The 20931-nt window shown below is 40.0% G+C and overlaps 1 protein-coding gene and 1 gene segment (V, D, J or C); both read right to left on the reverse strand.

The window, feature by feature from the left end:
- Positions 1-206: 206 nt before the first annotated feature.
- Positions 207-20931, reverse strand: part of LOC128514842 (uncharacterized) — a 94503-nt gene continuing 73778 nt past the window's right edge. Inside the window, exon 3 of the mRNA XM_053488736.1 lies at positions 207-1984. Within this exon, the coding sequence (XP_053344711.1) occupies positions 1095-1984 (890 nt within the window). The 3' untranslated portion in view covers positions 207-1094. The remainder of the gene's footprint in view (positions 1985-20931) is intronic.
- LOC128514873 (T cell receptor beta variable 5-4-like) lies at positions 18378-20012 on the reverse strand. The segment is given in 5 exon segments: positions 18378-18630; positions 18776-18829; positions 18981-19021; positions 19328-19640; positions 19730-20012. Coding segments are annotated over 5 exon segments (573 nt in total).

The raw sequence follows: 20931 nt of genomic DNA on the forward strand, positions 1-20931 counted from the left end.
ATTATTATTGTGGCACACACTTGCAATGAGACAAGATAGTGATCTGAGATAACTTCAGATAGTGGTATTGTGAATAAATTTCTTATACTTAATCCAAATAATATTATTAAATCTAAAGTGTGACCTGCTTTATGAGTGGGTCCTACTACACACTGATTTACTCCTACCGAGTCCAGTATAGACATAAATGCAGTTCTCAGAGGGTCTTCTGGGTTTTCAAAATGAATATTAAAATCTCCAGCAATTAACACTTTGTCTACAGAAATGACTAGGTTTGAGAGGAAATCTGCAAATTCACTAAGAAATTCCGAGTACGGCCCTGGAGGTCTGTAAATGACAATTAGCGGGATCGACTGAGCTGACTTAATATAGTTAAATACACTTATGTTACTATAAAGAATTTCAAATGAATTAAATTTGTGTCCGTGTTTTTGTACAATAGTCAAATTATCATTGTGAATAACTGCGACGCCTCCTCCTCTACCAGTTAACCGAGGCTGGTGTATGTAGCTGTATCCAGGAGGACTAGCTTCATTTAGAGCTACATACTCGTCCTGTTTAATCCAGGTTTCTGTTAAACAGAGTATATCAAACTCCTGATCTGTGATAATTTCATTAACTATAACTGCTTTAGATGCGAGAGATCTAATATTTAACAGTCCTAGCTTCAGATCAGAGGTGCCGGCTGCGCATTCAGTCTGATCCGAGTTTGTGGTCTTTATGCTAATTAAATTACTAAAACAGACTTTCTGAGTCTTTCTAAATTTGTTTTTAGCTCGGGGAACAGACACAGTCTCAATAGAGTGAACCCTGAGTGACGACTCTATGCAGCTAGCAGACGGTTGGTTTAGCGTAAGGGATCTAATGTTGAGAAGTCCAAACTTTAGAGGTAGACTTCGATTACTTATTTGGGCTTTTTCTGGTTTAATGGTTACCAGATTGTTTCGGCTGGATTTAACGAATTTATTCTTTTTTCTCACTAATCGGGGAATAGACACAGTTTCTATAGTACAAGCTATGTGTGTGCGTCTATTAGTATGGTGAGTTGTATTGTGGCTGATATCTAAAGAATCTGAGGTATGACTTACCGCAAGTCAGATGGTTCGTAATGTCCTGGAGATGTTGTCAGAGAGGACCGCTGCTCCAGCTCTGCTAGGGTGCAGGCCATCTGTGCGGTAGAGCCTAGGACGCTCCCAGAAAACATTCCAGTTATCAACAAAGGGTAATCTCTGTTGTTGACACCAAGATTGTAACCATTCATTGAAGGCAAATAATCTACTGAACCTCTCGATTCCTCTCTGAAATGTCGGAAGTGGTCCAGATACGACGATCTTTGTCGTGGGTGATGTGCTGCGGACCTTCTCAACCAGGCTCCTGAAGTCCTTCTTTAGGATCTCCGTCTGCCTCAGCCTGATGTCGTTGGTGCCAGCATGGAGAACCACAGCTCGAATGTTCTTCCTCAGGGCCGCAGGCACCTGTGCAGCAACATCAAGAACACGTGCACCAGGTAAACAGCGCGTGTACGCCTTACCTTTAGCTGTGGTAGCACGCACGTGCCGGACAATGGAGTCTCCGATGACCAGCGCGTCGTGTGCCGTCTCACGGAGAGGAGCGAAGCGGTTTCGGGTTGAGATCTCGAAGACGGGTGGTGGCGGAGGAGGAGAGGTCCTCGCCCGGGGCTTGGCGCGCGTCTTCCGCTGCTGAAGTTTCCAGGCCTCGTGGTATCCCGGCGCCGGGTTGAAGGAAAGCTGGGCAGGCTGCGTTCTCGGTGCGTTGGACCTGGGCAGAGAAGCACGCGGAGTAGAGGTTGTCGGAGAATTCTCATGCCGAGAATTTACCTGGGACAGGTGAGCGTCGGTCCGCGACGATTCCAGCGTGGCTTTCCGCTGCTGTAGCCGGGCCAGCTTCACCTGTAGGTCGCGGATCAGCTTCTCCACGGCCTCCATCTCCAAGTCCACCGAGTGCAGCTCCAATGTCTCCTCACCTGCACACAGGGGCAGAGACCCAACCGACATGGTGTCTAAAAATAGAAATAACCGGTGCGAAAGAGCGTAAACAAACTTGTGATAGCCGGGCTAACGGGCTAGCGATGCTAATGAAAAGCCGGCTAGAAGCGGTGTGCTGCAAAACTATTAAAACTTATACGATATAAACTTATACGAAAACGATATAACACGCGTTTCGAGTGAATATATTATAAGGTAGTATGAAATACTTATCTGTTATATGTTTACTCTTCGTAAGGGGACGAAAAAGTAGAAAAATTGGTCAGTCTGGCAGTCATTTTCTGTAGTCAATTTGAGAAGTGCTTGCCTAGGAATCCAAGCTATACATAGGATGGGGAATTGTACGTGCAAAAGCTAACCATATAAGGCCTCCTGGAATGTGCTTGCCCAGGAAGGTGAGGTATACATAGAACGGGGGAATTTAAAGAAACTCAGCTGTTGTGGGACATCACTGTATACTGAATACTCCATTGTATCAGAGGGTATTTAAACGAAAAGTGTTCAGAGTTCAGTGTGACACTGCAGTCTCCCCCGGCCGTTATTGCATGATAAATAAAGGTCGTTATCTTCTGAAAACCATAGCCTGAGTCTTCAATTAATTTCCACGACAGTATGAGCCCTTATTAGTTTAATAACTAAATAAAGAGTTAAATAGTTAAACATTACTCAATAAAAGGGACACGTGTGAGTGTATTAATGAGCCCCAATTAGTAAAGGGGACAAGTATGCAAAGAATAAGCCCTATTTTCCAGGAAAAGAGGGACAAAGTATGAATGCTTAAGCCTATGACTGAATAAATAAATAAATAAATAGTTTGAAGTGGTGAGTGTGTTTGAACCCCATATTAATACTGTGCCATTACTCGGTTATTGATAAAAGTGTTTACTGTGTATAAAAATACTGTGATTTTGGCAATATTGTACATTAAGAAGTGATTATCATTTTTAAGCTTGTTAAGGAAGATGGATATTTTTGGCAGTATACAATATTGGATGTTGTTGTAAGTAAAGTTTATTCATTAAAATAAGTGCATAGGCACAAGTTAACGTACGACTAAGTTGTGGTGAAGTAGGCTATAAAGCATAATGGCAGCCTCTCCAGAGGAGATATTAGTGCTGAAACATCCTTTGTGTGCAGATCTCATAACTAAGGTCTCTAATAAATGGCAGAAGCGGACTAAAGATCTGATTACTAAATGGCCAAAGGGAGGGTCATTTGATGTGACTCTGTGTTTGGAAATGGAAGTTTTGATCAGAAATTATAAAACGGCATCAAGAGAGAAAAAGCGTGTACAGAGAGAGTTGAAAAGATAGCAGGAGAGAGAGGTCCTAGCGTTGTTTAAGAAGGAGGGGGAGTAAGTGGTAAAGCAGAAAAAGCAAGCTAGAAAAAAGTCTAGAAAATTAGGAAGTGAGGCCCAGAGTAATGGAGGGGAAATTTTAGTCACCCCTCCCCCCTATGTGCAGACTGAAGGTCAATTCCCTATGCTTAAAGGCATGGTGGAAGTGTCTGGTGAGATGCAAATGGAAGGTCATGTAGATTTAGACAGAGACTTAAGAGAGTCGTGTGTGAAGTCAAGAAAGAGGCAGGATAGGAAAACGGATAGAGAAGAAAGCACACCATTAGATTGTTACAAGGAAGTAAGGGCAGATCTACAGAAAGTGAAAAGGTTGTATGGGAAGGAAGATAAGTTAGAAGAATAGGAAAAGGTGCAAGCAAGTGGAGAGAGAACAGACAGGAGTGCTAAAACACCAGTAAAAAGTCAGATACAGGTAGATACAACATTAAGGACTGGGCGTGGGCCTTTGTGCAGTGGAGAGGAAGGGGGCGAAGAGGATTTGTCAGTTAATATGGGTAGTTGGAAACTGGGAAGGGACACTGGGAGACTTAGGGACCTGGCTCCACAATTTCCAATTTTAATTAAAGATGCACAGTGACAATATGTACCATGGGCAACTCAGGATCTCGAGGGGCTTGTCAACCGCCTCCCTAACATTCATGAGGGTGCAGGGAAATGGATTAAGGTCTTAGAAGAGGAGACCTCAGGCAAGCTTTTGTCGGTGGGGGACATGAAAGCTCTGTTGGCAAAGATTTTAGGCGGAGGAAAATTGGTGGAGATCTTCCAGGCTTCTGACCTGAGCGAGGCCATAGATACATACCATATGGATGGAATGTGTGTTTGATGCTTATCGTCCTTCTGTGTGGCAAGCCTTGCGTACTGAATATCCAACTAGAATGGACCCAAAAGCTTTAAAGGGAGAAGAGTTGGAAGAAACAAAGAATCCAACTCTGTACATCCAGAAGCAGCTAAAGAGATGGAAGCAAGAGACTGAAAGTGATCCAGAAGGAGATGCATTGTTGAAGTCCAAGCTACTCTAAGAACAGAGGAAGCAGAGCAAATGTCCATGAGGGCCCCAAGCAATCCATCACCCACAGTCCAGCCAGCTGCAGTTACTGCGATGACAGCACCAGCCGCATTCTCTCCAAACTCAAACCAGATGCCTGTGCCTGTCATTAACGTTTTCACTCAAAAGCCAGGGCAGAGGGAGTGGAGAGCCAATCAACAACAGAGAGGACAAAGGAACCCTCAGTCTAGCTTTCCCCCAGGCGTATATTGGGGGTGTGGACAAGCTGGACACAACCGATCACACTGCCTTTCCCATCCATGGCCCCAAGCCCAAAGGAGTGCGGTGGGAAGGGGGTGGCAACAGCCTCCTCGAGATCAGGTTCAAGGCCCAGTAAACCCATGGGGGGGTCCAAAACTGGGATATTAGGGGTGCCCAGAGAATCCTACAGGGGAGAATCAGTTACCTATTTTAACAACTAGTGCAGAACAAGAACCCATGTTACACATTGAGGTAGACGGTAAAAGTACACCCATGTTAGTTGATACAGGAGCGGTTTATACATGCTTAAACTTAAGTCATGCCTCACATCTCCCCATGTCTGGAAAATTTGCCAAGACAGTAGGATTCTCGGGAAAAAAGCAGTTAATTCCTATGACCGCTCCAGTCCGTCTACAAACTAACAACAAAAGTGTGACCCTACCTGTATTAGTTTCAAGTCAGACACCGGTAAATTTATTAGGAAGAGATGCTTTATGTAAATTAGGACTGCAAATATTGTGTTCCCCAGAAGGTGTGTATGTTGACATGAAAGGTATTAAAAATCAAATGGTAATGCTTGAGCCACAAGCAAATGTGTATTAGGTAGGACAGCTGGAAAAAGACTTTAGTCAAATAATCCATAAATGGGGAAAGTTCATTGAAGCACAAATTCCTGAAGCACAGCTACCTTGTTCGACTTTCCACTGCACAATGATTTATGACCCAGCTAAGGACACTGCCTTAGAACAGACATGGCAGAAAGAGACAAGGGAGAACAAGGTTGAGTTAATCACACAGTACATCATCATAGGCCAGCGAGAAGCAGCTATCAGTGTAGATGATTGTGATTTTGTAAAAAGGTGGTTTAATGTAACTGATTCTGTTCCTCATGTGACGTTGTATGTAGGAAAAAACTACAGCTCAAAGGACTTAGGACCAATGATGAAAAAAGCTAAAGAGGTCCAGTGGGAATCAACCACAAACCCGTTGATTTTTCATTCTGCAGATAAAAACTATATGAAAATCTTGTGTGGTAATAACTTGATTGGTACTCCTCAGGAAGTGGTAATTAGCAGCAACTCACAAACTCAAATGACATCAGCATCTGAAGTAGTTGATACTGCCGAGGAGGAATTGTATAGGGACATGGAGAGTCAGGTCCCACCTGAATTATGGTCTCGGCATGATACAGATGTAGGTCTAATTAAGTCAGCCAGCCCAATTCAAGTACAACTTAAACCAAATGTAAAACTGCCCAGGATAATACAATATCCTTTGCGACCTGAGGCAGAAGCTGGCATAAAGAACACTATTGAAGGCCTTGTAAAAGCATCTGTGCTAGAAGAGACAACGCGTTGTTGTAATACTGCAATTTTCCAAATAAATGTACAAATACAAATAAATACAAATAAATGGCGTCTTGTGCATGATTTGCGTGCAATTAAAAATATAACTGAGGATTACTCAGCTGATGTTCCAAATCCACACACACTGCTGACTAATGTCCCTCCCGATGCCAAGTACTTTACTGTGATTGATCTTTGTTCTGCTTTTTTCAGTATTCCAGTGGCGGAAGAGAGTAGGTATTTGTTTGCGTTTACATATGCGAGTAAACAATATACATATTGTAGGATGGCACAAGGATTCAAACACTCGCCAAATATCTTTAATCAGGTGTTAAAAGCTGATTTATCAGATTTAATAATGGAGAGTAACCTGCTGCAATATATGGATGATCTCGTAATCTGCTCATCCTCTTTAGAAGCATGCCATAGAGATTCCATTAAAGTGCTCAACAAGCTTGCACAGGGAGGTCATAAAGTGTCTAAAGCTAAGTTGCAATACTGCAAGCCCCAAGTTGAATATTTAGGGCGGCAAATTTCTCATGGTTCAATGGCCATAGCGCCTACCCAGTTAGAAGGCATAAGTAAAGCACCGTTACCACAAACAGTTAAACAGTTGATGACCTTCCTAGGCTTAACAGGTTTCAGGGCTGACTAGATTGAGGAGTATGCAGTGAAAACAGCTCCACTGAGGGAGATAATGAAAGAAAAAGGAGTGCAAAATCTAAGTGCTCCCTTAAAGTGGAACACAGATGCACTGTTAACTTTCGAATCCATCAAAAAAGAAATGCAGACAGCACCTACCTTAGGTATACCTAATTATACCAAACCGTTCTATCTGTATGTGGCTAACCGAGCTGATGGATATGCCTCAGCTGTGTTGATGCAGGAAACCTGCAGTGGTAGGAGAAAACAGTCCCTAGCTTATTACAGCACAAACCTAGATAATGGTCAGGGGTAGCTCAGTGGTTAAGGCATTGGACTATGGTTCAGAAGATCTCAGGTTCAAACCCCACAACCACCAAGTTGCCACTGTTGGGCCCTTGAGCAAGGCCCTTAACACTAGAAGCGCCGAGCAGCGGTCATTTGACCGCAAGGGGGTAAAAAAAAAATAATACTTCACACTCGATCAATTTCCAGGACCCTCCTTTCATGACTTTTCCTAGTTCTGTGAGCTTAATCACCCTGTATGCTTAAATTTTTAAAATCGCACCAGTAAAAGCCAGTATAAAGCTATTTTGCTCTTATTTACGTGAAATCGCTGACAACTGCGCGGCGGCGTGACGTTTCCTGTCTTTTCCAACCCGCGATTCTCATTTCTCTCAGCAGATGGCGCAAGGAATCGCGCATACTATCTATGCGTCATTCAAAGATTCAAGATTCAAGATTCAAATAACTTTATTAATCCCAGAGGGAAATTGCTTATGCTCGGTTACAGGTGCTCACAGTTGTTAACTAAGAAAGGTAATAAAGAATAAAGGTAATAAATAATAATAATAATAATAAAAAAAAAAAAAACTCTTAAAACAGTAAGTACCATAAGAATATGACTCAGGGCCACTTGTAAGTATTGCACAGTAACCTAGTATTGTTTATGTAATATTGTATTATTGTGTGAGATCTTGTATTACATATTTTCTCGGGAAGTAGTATTGCAGTAGTTGTATTTTTAATATTTTTAATACCGTATTTTAAATATGGTATGTGAATTCAGTGCGTATGTGTAACTATCTCAGGTTTCATTCCATATATGCAGTTTATATATATATATATATATATATATATATATATATATATATATATGCTTCCGTAAATAATCGACAATTCGCCATTCGTTCTGGCGTTGATAATCAGCGATATTTCATAAGGACATTTAGGGAATTTCGCTTTACTTAATTTTATAAGGTTTTGAGAAAATTTATTAGTTTGTTCGTTCTGTTAGAAGCTTCCGTGAAATTATCTCTAAAACAATATTGTTTTACATATTACATATGTAATGACCCCTCCTGATGATATAAAGCCTCATTATTGAATGTAAATGAATCAGATCTACCACAGCAGATAATAAACTATGCTATGTCATAACCGAAGCAAACACCACGATTATGGCTCGTTTCGTTCAATCTTGCTAGGCAACGGACCACGCGCCTAATCGGCGGGAACGTGGTTCACTTGGCCGCAGTGTATTATAAACCTGCGGGATGTTTCACTGCTTATGCATAAAAGCGAGGGAAATGTGGAAGTGATGCGTGGCCACTGAATGAGAACTAAATCAAAGATTTCGGTAACTACACTGAGTGTAACATCTGCATAGTGACACTAAACAGCTAAACAACTTCACTTTCCCGTTTACCTCTGAGAAAAAAAAGCTGTATGTTGTTTGTTTATATGTAGAATGTTTATAAAAGTACAAGAAGTAGGCGCGCGCGCGCGCGCACAGACACACACACACACCTCCCCTGAGCCCTCGGTCAACATCTAATGACCGTCGATATGCAAATGAGTCAAGACGTAGCCTAACGTGGTGTCGTGTCGGATTTCAGCGGTCAAAGAAAGTGGAAAGACTTTGAAACAGTTTCAGCGTTTTTTTTCAGTTACAACAAGCACAGCGATGAGTCCATGTTGTTTCACTGGTTATGACATAGTGACACTAAACAGCTGAACAACTTCACTTTTCTGTTTACCTCTGAGAAAAAAAAGCTGTATTTAGTTTGTTTATATTCAGAGTAACACCTTCCAACCACCTCTCATAGTCTATTGTTAGTTTTAATGATTTGGCTGAAACTAATTATCACTACATAAGTACCCCAACACCCCTGATCATGAGTTTCAGCTGAAACTAATTCTATACATGCAACAGAAAATGTAGATGCAGATTCCAAATGTATAAAGATACATGCTATATATATATATATATTCCGCTTCAGCGTGTTTCTTAATCTTTCCCTATATATATATATTTATATAATTATATATATATATATATATATATATATATATATATATACTTTTCAAATAAAATCGCTATTACTTGACCCTGAAATTTAGTTTAGCACACAAAAACTGAAAAGTCCTTTCTGGTAAATCAACTGCATATGTAGTTTATTCACAGCAATTCATTAATAAAATGAATATACATTGTACAGAGAAAGATTACAAAATAAAAAAACAAAGAGTGTCTTCTTTACAAACAGCTTATACTGTGCGTCGAGATGCTGAAATCCCTTGCATGTTGCCCCTCAATTTTGTGCTTCCATTTCAAGTGGAGAGATATTTGACCAACAGCTTAGAACAAAAGAACTGTAGGTGTGATCACAACCCCCTCCGAACGACCATGCCATCAATCACTGACCACCTCAGACGTTCCCTCCAATGTATACTGATGTTTTGCAAGTATTTTTGCAAAACTATGGCACTCTTTTGAGGGGTGGTTGGAATGTGTTATTTATTCATTTATTCTATTCTGTAGGGCACTAACTACACAGACCAAACTGATACCTTATTTTATTCTTATACTCATCGCTGTGCTTGTTGTAACTGAAAAACGCCGCAACTGCTTCAGGGGAGGTGTGTGTGTGTGTGTGTGTGTGTGTGTGTGTGTGTGAGCGCGCGCGCGCGCGCTGCAGCCTGTGAATGAATACGCACAGCAGAGGGACAGAGACATGAGGGACATCTAATACCTTATTGTGTAGTGTCCCTTTTTCAGCGGATTTCTCTGCTACCGCAGATCAGTTTATCAACTTGTAATATATTAATTTTAGGAATATATTAACATGTGCAGACATTTAGTTGAGCGCTGCCCCTCTTGCCCCTGAATAGAGCCAGCCTCGATTACACACACATACACACACACATATATATAGCATGCATCGAATACACACATATATATATATATATATATATATATATATATATATATATATATATATATATATATAGCATGTATCTTTATATATTTGGAATCTGCATCTACATTTTCTGTTGCATGTATAGAATTAGTTTCAGCTGAAACTCATGATCAGGGGTGTTGGAGTACTTATGTAGTGATAATTAGTTTCAGCCAAATCATTAAAACTAACAATAGACTATGAGAGGTGGTTGGAAGGTGTTACTCTGAATATAAACAAACTAAATACAGCTTTTTTTTCTCAGAGGTAAACAGAAAAGTGAAGTTGTTCAGCTGTTTGGTGTCACTATGTCATAACCAGTGAAACAACGTGGACTCATCGCTGTGCTTGTTGTAACTGAAAAAAAACGCTGCAACTACTTCAAAGTCTTTCCACTTTCTTTGACCGCTGAAATCCGACACGACACCACGTTAGGCTACGTCTTGACTCATTTGCATATCGACGGTCATTAGATGTTGACCGAGGGCTCAGGGGAGGTGTGTGTGTGTGTGTGTGTGTGTGTGTGTGTGCGCGCGCGCACGCGCGCCTACTTCGTGTACTTTTATAAACATATAAACAAACAACATACAGCTTTTTTTTCTCAGAGGTAAACGGGAAAGTGAAGGTGTTCAGCTGTTTAGTGTCACTATGCAGATGTTACACTCAGTGTAGTTACTGAAATCTTTGATTTAGTTCTCATTCAGTGGCCACACATCACCTCCACATTTCCCTCGCTTTTATTACATGAACATAAGCAGTGAAACATCCCGCAGGTTTATAATACACCGCGGCAAAGTGAACCGATTAGGCGCGTGGTCCGTTGCCTAGCAACACTGAACGAAACGAGACATATTCGTTGTGTTTGCTTCGGTTATGACATAGCATAGTTCATTATTTGCTGTAGTAGATCTGATTTATTCTAATTTAATATCGTTTTAGCGACAATTTCACGGAAGCGAGTTCAGAACTAAATCGCTGCTCCGAGACGTTCAGAAGCTTCAAATAGAATGAACAAACTAGTAACATTTTCTCCATACGATATACCATTAAGTAGAGCTTTCCTTTTTGTTATAGTACGAAGCCCCTAGATGGACAAAGGAGGAGAAAAAACGGCAGAAAAAAGTCAAAAACTTTGGGTTATAATTCCAAACATGACTTGTTTTTTCCCTCTTCGTTTGTCCCCTTAGAGACTCTGTAGTAGGTTTTCTCAGTTCAATATGAAAAAAAGATACCGCTTATTATCAAAGCGGGAATGAATGGCGCATTGTCCAAGTGCAAGTTGATCTTGGAGCTAAACTATTTGCTTTGGGTGAAAGCGCCATCTAGCGATCATTGTGTGTCAGCAGCAGCTTCCCATTCAAAACAATAGGCGGTCAAATGACCGCTGAACCGCGCTTTTAGTAGGTGACACTGGCGCGGCGCTTCTAGTGTTAACCCTCAACTGCTCAGATGTATAATGAGATAAAAAAAAAAATGTATGAGGTGGTATGATAAATGCATCATAAGGTGGTAGAATTAATAGAACAAGGGAAATTTGTTCTTACTCAAGCTCGCATTCTAGCATATTCTTCACTGCTCACATATCCTGACATTACTATAAAGAGGTGTGACACAGTTAATCCAGCTGAATTGATTCCTTTATCTTTTGAAGGAGTGGCTCATGATTGTGTGACGAATTCATTGTCATTTACCAGGTTACGGCCTGATCTTAAGTCTAAACCTATAGCTGAAGCAGAAGTCACGTTGATGGATCTAGTTTTAGAGACCATGTAGGAAGTCACACTGGGTATTCAGTAGTAATGAAGGATGGAGAAGATTTTAAACCTATCTTGTCTCAGCACTGTTCACAACCGTGTTCGGCACAGTTAGCCGAGCTAAAAGCACTCACCACTGCTTGCCAATTAGCCAAAGGACTAGTGGCAAATATTTTTACAGATTTAGCCTATTCGCATGGTGTATGTCATCTGTTTGGAGCAGTGTGGAAACAAAGAGGGTTTAAAAGAAGCGATGGAACTCCCATTCAGCATGCTGAGCAAATAAGTAAGCTAATGTCTGCTATGATGCTACCAAAAAGATTGGCTATCATTAAATGTCAAGCCCATAAAAAGGGAAATTATTATATCACTAAGGGTAACAACATAGCAGACTTAGAAGCAAAGCAAGCATCTAAGTGTCAACTAGCTGTACAAGTGCCAATAGTCCTTATAGAACCGCAGCCTCAGTTGGAGGATGTTATTCGGATTCAACAGCAAGCAGGACCATATGAGCATTCTATGTGGCTCAAGAGGGGAGCTCAGAAGGATGCACAGAGTATTTGGCGTTCACATGAAGGTCTGATCATAGCTCCTACAGCGTTGTTGAACATTTTGATTTCAGATGCTCATGGATTTGACCATTGTGCTAGAGGAGAGGTTGTGAGGAAAATCTAGCAACAAGGATATTGGTCTCCATATCTGCATCCTATGGTTGATAAGTTTCTAGCTTCATGTGAGATATGTGCTAAGCATAACGTTAGAAAGGGAACAGCGACACCTATTGGCCATATACCAGTACCAGAGGGACCTTTTAAGCATTTGGTTATTGATTATGTGGACATGATAAAGTGTGCTCGAGGCAAGAGATATATGCTTGTAGTAATTGACAGATTTAGTAGATGGGTAAAAGCAATGCCATCTGCTGATGAAGGGGCAGGAACAGTTGTGAAATTCCTCACAAGAGAGGTGATACCTAGGTTTGGAATTTCATCAGAAATCAGTTCAGACAACGGATTCGCGTTCATTCAGAAAACAGTAAAGCAGGTATTACAACAGTTGAGAATAAAGCAAAGATTTGGGTGTGTCTATCATCCGCAGTCCCAAGGTATGGTAGATAGAATAAATGGACCACTCAAAGCTAAACTTAACAAGATTTGTGCTAGTACAAAACTTAACTGGGTTAATGCTTTACCTCTTGCACTAATGAGTTATCGCATGCAAATTAACAGAAATGATACTAAATATGAATAATGTGAAATATTCAACATTTAATGCACATGTACACATAATTCTGGTTAAAGTGTTGATCTGGAATTAGCAGGTTATCAGAGTAAAACTGTTTACCTTCAAACTGCAGACGTGTTCCAGATGTGAACTTTACTGTACTTCCCTCCACATATCCACAGAAATATTCTCCTCCATCATCTTCTCTTGTTTCATTAATGTTGATATCAAACTTTTGGTTATTTACAGTAACACTGAAGCGGTTATCATTAAATCCATCAGGAAATATGTAGCCAGGAGAGCCACCGTACTGTCTCGCAAAAACCTGAGGCACTTTTCCAAAACTCTGTCTGTACCAAGCTAAAGTATTTTTGTTTCTGACCTCACTAATGTTACACTCCATAGTTACAGCTTCTCCAGGCTTTACTGTTTTCACTTGAAACTCCTTGATGTCAAAAGTGTTTCCTGTAATAAAGTGTTTCATATTCAATGTTTAATGATGTCAGTAAATATAGAAACGTGAAAAGTGACTATTTTAAGTTAAAGTTTAAAATGTTCCTCACCAGTTGTGCAGAGACAAAGCAGAGAGTAAAGAGCCACAAAGAGTGTGATCATCGTTCCTGTTTAGACAAAGTGATAGTGAGGTAATGAACTTGTGTGTTCAGTAGAAAACCAGGTCCAGACTCACGCCTGATTGGATGTTTTGAAGCTGTGGACTGATTTGATTGGTCCATTAGCTGTAATGAGATGTGAAGCTCACAGTGAATTCTTGTCTATTCTGATGCTGTGATGAGTCACATGACTTTACAGATATGATCTACTGGTCTATCAGTCCTGTGTGCTGGAACCTTTCTGATAGAAGAAGTTTAATGAAGTGCTTTTAGGTCAGCAGATCTAACAACCCCAAAGAGGAATAATGTGGAATCCTGCTGTGGGGGGTTCCAGTTTACACTAACAGTCAGACAGGAGAAAATATGTCTGTGTTATTAAGACGTAAACACTAGAACTAAGGTTATTCAGTGTGATGAGGTGATAAACTGTATTAAACCTTAAATCATTATTACATTCGTTACAGATGTCAGTAGTAAAATGTGGTTCTGTAAAATCCATGCCTGGAGCAACATTACTGTAATGAGCTCACCCTTGTGGTGCGACTGTTTGTACTGAGAACACTGAACAATACACACTAGTGATGCGTGGGTTGGGTATTTTTCAACTTACGGGTCCCGCTTTTATGAAATCATTTGGCCCGCCCCAGCTCGCCCCGCACTACTGTATTCTATTTTTACAACCCGCCCCGCCCCCGCGACCATTAAATAGACATACTGGGCATTGTTATTTAAATGAAAACAGCCTTTATTTCAGCCTGAAATGCTTGGAAACATCGCCCTGTAACCTGGCAACAACATATGATTATGAATATGAACGATTAATCAGGTCATATTAATAACAAGACAATGATACACATTTAAAACATTTATAAAGCAGCGTTTGTAATCTAGGCTAAACAATATTTTATTTTAGATTTGTATAGGGCAGGCCTACAGTTTACAGCCTACGCTAAATAACCACTGACTTTTTTTTTTCATTTATCACACGGAAATGTTCATTTAGCGCTTTTACGTTCGCTGTGCAAAAAAAGAATTCTAAAACATTAGATTTAGCAGCCTGACCTTTTTTTTTAATGTTGTAAATTCCCAACCTCAATTTCTCTTGCGCCTTGTCTTCCATCTTCACTTTTATTTAATTTTATATATTGTTTTTGTTGTGACTGGCAGCGGTAGCTGCTTGGCGTGTTTGTGACTTGTCACATGACGTAACCTTATCAAAGAACTTAATAAAATCTAAAAATAGATATTCTCATATATTTAATATAGACTATAGGAAATTGCACGCAACATACATGGATTTTTTTATTTAATTTTGTTTTTAATGACCCGCCCCAACCCGCCCCGCAAATAAATTGACAATTTCTTTACCCGCCCCAACCCGACCCGCGGGTTACCAGACGACCCATGCATCACTAATACACACGTCTCATGTCATCTCCTCAGGCACAGTTATTCCTTCATGATGACATGCTGCTTGAGAGCCGGAACCAAATTATGTCAATTTAAAACATTAAAAAGACGAACTTCAAACAAAGTTGCAGAAACATACACAGTGATGTATGGAAGTGCAGAAGTGACCCATGGCTCAGGATTAATTCCTCTGTGTAAAGGCAGGCCTCTGATTATAAGCCCCGCCCCCAAACAAACCTAGAAGCAGTCATGAGAGTAGACTTGAATCTTCAGGCCAAGTGTGAGAATGCTCTTAACACGTGTGTAGAAGTGTTACTGACTGCAGCAGCGCTCTCTCACATCATGTGGTTGTTTCAGTTCAACAGAAATAACATTGTGGTTTTTGAGGTTCTGCAATAAAGTGTTTAATCAGCAGCTCACACTGAGTTATTCTGGGTCACTTCAACAGTCTGAATGTCTTTATGTTAGAAACTCTGGGATTTTGCTGATCTGGCAACCCTGTGTCATATTAAACGTTGTGTGATGTACTGTAGGGCAGATTTTGTACTGTACTTTCTTCCACATGATGTTGAAATGTTTGAATGAAGTCATGAGGAACATTTACATAAATCTAAAGTGTCTGAATGACAGAAAGACTTTACATATTGATGACCCTCAAAATTTTACAGAGCCACATTTTACTATTAATGTCAGTACTGAGTGTAATAATAATTTAAGGTTTTATACAGTTTATCACCTCAACACATTGAATAACATTAGGATTATATACTTTATATAGAATATATACTTTATATATACTTTAATAGATACACCTGTTCAACTGCTCAATGACACAAAATCTAATCAGCCAATCACATGGCAGCAACTTGGTGCATTGACGCATGTAGACCTGATCAACATGATCTGCTGAAGTTAAACCGAGCACCAGAATGAATAAGAAACTGACTTTGAATGTTCCATGCTTGTTGCTTTCAGATGGGCTGGACTGAGAATTTCCAAAACTGCTGATCTATATGAAGGTTTTACAGAAACAGAGAATGATCTGAAAAAAACAACAACAACAATGTCCTGTGAGCAGCTGTCCTCTGGTCAAACATGCCTTGTTGATGCCAGAGGTCAGAGGTGAGTGGACAAACTTCGACAAGATTTACTTGTACAAGGCAACAGTAACTTAAATAACATTACAACCCAGTTATGCTAAAGAAGGAATGATCTGAATACACAAGACATTTATATTTAAAGCAGATGACCTACAGCAGCAGAAGACCAGACTGGGTGCTGCTCCTGTCAGCTAAGAACAGGACACAAGATATCTGCTGTACTAACCTACAGTACATCAAGTGATGTATAATGTATAATACATCAGATCAATTAACAGACACTTTGGTGTTTGCTTTTGCTCAGGAGTCCAAGAAAACAATTCATCCCTACATTCATACTGGGGGCTTCCAAATAATGTCCCACAAGACCAACATTTAAAGCATCACTTCCTAGAGTGTCATGACCAGTAGGCCCACTATACACACCTACATCCTGTGTCACTAGTCATTATTATGTGTGTGACTATTTGTTAATGTGACTGCATGCAGATCAGAGTTGTGTTGAGATTAAAAATGATTTGTAAATGTTACCAGGTCTGATCTAATCAGATTACAGAGTGACTTTTACAGAGAAAATACCAGGATGATCATTCATGAAGCCAACACAAGAAACATATTGCTATTGAAACATGCTATTATATCTTTATGGTGTGTGTGTGTGTGTGTGTGTGTGTGTGTGTGTGTGTGTGTGTGTGTGTGTGTGTGTAAAAGGGGTCTAAGTTTCAGTGTTGTGTAATGAGTGTGTTGTAGTGACCAGAGCACCGCAGAGTTCTTTACTAAATAGTGCTGAGCTTGCAGAATCCAACAAGACTATGTGACACACACACACAAACACACACACACTCAAACACATATGCTCTTCCTAAACACTGAAATGTGTGTATTGTGTGAAATGATGTGAAAAGTGCTGCAGAAAGTGAAATGAGAAACATGGAGTTTAAACTGAGAGTCGAGTCTAAAGTTAATAAATGTTCCTCATATTTCACTTTAGCAGATACTTAAAGACAGACACTTTCTTCACACTGCTACTTCCTGTTTCTCATTAACAGGAAGTTCTGCAGTCCTCCCCTCCTCCCCCCACACTGGTACTTTAAGTTCCAGGTTCCACCATATTGTTAAGATAAACACAAACACTTTAACTTGTTTGACTTGGCCATTCCAAAAACTTCATTATATTTACTTCAGTAATAATTTGATTTGTATAGTCTATTTTAATTATTATTATTTTAATGATAAAATGTGTCATAAAGCAGATATGAGGGAGAAACCTTGAGAGGAAGCAGACTGAGAAGAGAACTCATCCTCATCTGGGTGTCAGCAGATTATAAATAACATCTCATCTAGAACTGTACATTATAATGTTAGAAAGTGCAGTTGTGTTAACAGGAACTCAGGAGTTTATGAAAAACTTGTAATCATCAGCATTTGGTCAGTCATTTTCTCAGTTACAGTGGTGTACTTGTCACCATCACTGACCTATTTGAGCTCTGAGTCTGTTTGGTTGATCCGGGGGTCAGTAAATCCAATTCCAGGCTCTGGCTCATGTTTGGAAAACTGTATTCCCGTATTTACTCTGGTTATCTTTGTGTAATATTAAGGAGGGAGGGGGGAATACTTTTTCACGGCACAGTGTGTATGTACATTACAAACTAGCATTGCAACTTCCGGTCTAGTGGACTGCATGCACTTGAGAATTTAACTTAAATGAACATGTATTAGTAAACTAATCAATGAGACTATTTATTATGTTAAAAGTATGACAATATCTTGGGTTTTAACACTTAAGCGGCCTGGATCTGTGCTGACGACACGGCATAGGTTACAACATGCTTCATTCAGATTGTGAGATTTTATTTTTTATTCTCTCTTCTGCCTGAGTGTGTGTATCACCAGTCACTGACACTAACAGTTGAGGAGGTGAAGACATGAAAATGTGCAGGTAATATTTTCTGATCCATTGCGTTTATTCTCATTACTGGTGATAAGCAAATGTACACTGTATGATATTCATCAATTTCCACACCGCGATTTACCGTGAGACATTATATGTTCATAATTATAAAAATAATAATAATAATAATAATAGTGATCAGTACATATTTGTGTGTGTGAGAGATGTGTGTGTGGTCACTCGTTTCTCACTATCTTTTTTTCTTTTCAGTCTGTCTATTTTTCTTCCCTCTCACATACTTTTTTAACTTTTCATGGCTCTTTCACTGGCTTTTTGCCCTTTTTATTCTCTTAGTCTCTCTCTCACACACACACACATACACACACACACACACGCACACACACACACATGCACACACACACACACGCACACATGCACACACACACACACACACTTTTTCACTTGTGTCTGTCTCTCTCATCTGTCTAAGAGATACAGAAATCAACAATAACATTAAAACCAAATAAGAAAAAACCGAGGTTCCATGCTTTTAAAAAATGTTGTTTGCACTTTGTTGCATGTACTGTAAGGGTGTTCTTTACATATTCAAGCAAACCAGTGTCTGTAATAAAAAATAAAAACTTTCCAATAAAACACATTTTATTTTATCTTTCAGTCAGTATTTATTTTATTTATATTTGAAAACAATCAGGATCACCGGAAAAATAATGAAGACAAGAACTCCAACTCTAGTAACAGAGAGCCAGAACAGCACACGCATCTGATCAGTACAGATGAAACCTGTACAAGTTCAAGCAAACACACACACACACACACACACACACACACACACACACACACACACAGACACACACACACACACATTAGAAGAAGATGAAATGTACAGTGGAGTATGTGGGGAGGAAAAAAATGTGGAAATTCTTACTGCTGTTGTTCTTGTTAAGTGTTCCAGGTGTAGGACAGGGTTTCATCTCTTCACCTTTACAAATAAATTGGAAAAGCAGCAAATAAACAGAAATGATACTAAATATGAATATTGTGAAATATTCAACATTTAATGCACATGTACACATAATTCTGGTTAAAGTGTTGATCTGGAATTAGCAGGTTATCAGAGTAAAACTGTTTACCTTCAAACTGCAGACGTGTTCCAGATGTGAACTTTACTGTACTTGCCTCCACATATCCACAGAAATATTCTCCTCCATCATCTTTTCTTGTTTCATTAATGTTGAGATCAAACTTTTGGTCATTTACAGTAACACTGAAGCGGGTATCATTAAGTCCCTCAGAAAATATGTAGCCAGGAAAGCCCTGATCTCAGAAAGTTTTCCTGTTTAATATTTTACATTTAATGATGTCAGTTAATTAGTTAAATGAATAAAATTACTATTTTAAATTAAAGTGTTAAAAATATTACTCACCAGTTGTGCAGAGACAAAGCAGAGAGTTTAGCAGAATTGTTCCAGATGTGAACTTTAGCGAACTTCCCTCCACATATCCACAGAAATATTTTCCTCCATCATCTTCTCTTATTTCATTAATGTTGAGATCAAACTTTTGGTCATTTACAGTGACACTGAAGCGGCTATCATTAAATCCCTCAGGAAATATGTAGCCAGAAGTGCCAGCGTAGGGTCTCGCCAAAAACTGAGGCACTTCTCCAAAACTCTGTCTGTACCAAGCTAAAATCTTTTTGTCTTTGACCCCACTAATGTTACACTCCATAGTTACAGCTTTTCCACCCTTTACCATTTTCACTTGAAGCTCCTTGATGTCTGAAGTGTTTCCTGTAAAAAAAGTGTTTAATATTTAATTTTAATGAATTAGTAAAACATGTAAAACTACTATTTAAGTTAAAGTTTAAAATGTTCCTCACCAGTTGTGCAGAGACAAAGCAGAGAGTAAAGAGACACAAAGAGTGTGATCATCGTTCCTGTTTAGACAAAGTGATAGTGAGGTAACGAACTTGTGTAAATTCTTGTCTATTCTGATGCTGTGATGAGTCACATGACTTTACAGATATGATCTACTGAAGCTCTATCTGTCACACACCAGCCAAATAAACCCAGCACCTCCAGACCCTAAACTCCACTCCAGGTTTTTCTCCCTGCAAGCTCACCTGCCACTCACGCACACCTGAACTTGATTATGTAATCATCTCTAGGTTTTTTAAGCACGCTGAAGGAACCATTCAGTGCCGCAGTATCTCACACGTGTGCCTCACGTTTATCTTGTCAAGCAGTTTTTGGTTTAACCTAGCCTCTTATCGTCCCTGGCTGTTTTTTGGATTTCTCCCTCGTCTACTTCTGTTGTTGTTAGACTGATCAATGTGTATGACTTTGCATGCTCTCAGGACTTCGGAATTGTACTCACGATTTGGATTCGTTCGCTCTCGCTGCTATGATTTCCGGATATCGACCCTCGTCTGAACAAAAGACGATTCTCCTAGCCACCACTTCTCCTTCTTCACCAGACAGCTCTTCCTCCGACGCGAGCACTTCCTCATTAGAGCTCTCCCGTCTTCACGGATCTTTAGAAAGAACATTCTCTGCTTTCGCTGGAGAGAACCAGCCGCTGCATTCTACCCTCCAACCACTGCGTGCTAAGCGGATTGACAGTGGAAAATCGCTCGCAACAACTCGAGAGGATTCTCCGCGTTCAGCTTACGAGTTTGTGGAGATTCCCTTGCATCATAGCCCCATCTCCTCCTTCATCACTAAGGGCTTCCCCACTCTCCCAGTCACTAAGCACACAGTTACTGCTCCTCTTCCCTGCTCCTGCTGTGCCTGTTTACCCAAGCCTTAGCATATCCAATAAAAAAAAATAAAACACTATCTTCTACCATTTAATCACTGTTTGTCTGCTATTGGGTTTATCTCTGTTCAGCCACCTCGGAACTGCCTCTGACACTATCAGTCCTGTGTGCTGGAACCTTCCTGATAGAAGAAGCCTAATAAAGTGCTCTTAGGTCAGCAGATCTAACAACCCCAAAGAGGAATAATGTGGAATCCTGTTGGGGGGAGGGGCGCTGTACAGTTTCAGTACGGACCTTTCACTAATCATTTGTCTAACGGAGAA

This window comes from Clarias gariepinus, chromosome 27, assembly GCF_024256425.1.
Source record: "Clarias gariepinus isolate MV-2021 ecotype Netherlands chromosome 27, CGAR_prim_01v2, whole genome shotgun sequence".
In the NCBI taxonomy this organism is placed as follows: Eukaryota; Metazoa; Chordata; class Actinopteri; order Siluriformes; family Clariidae; genus Clarias; species Clarias gariepinus.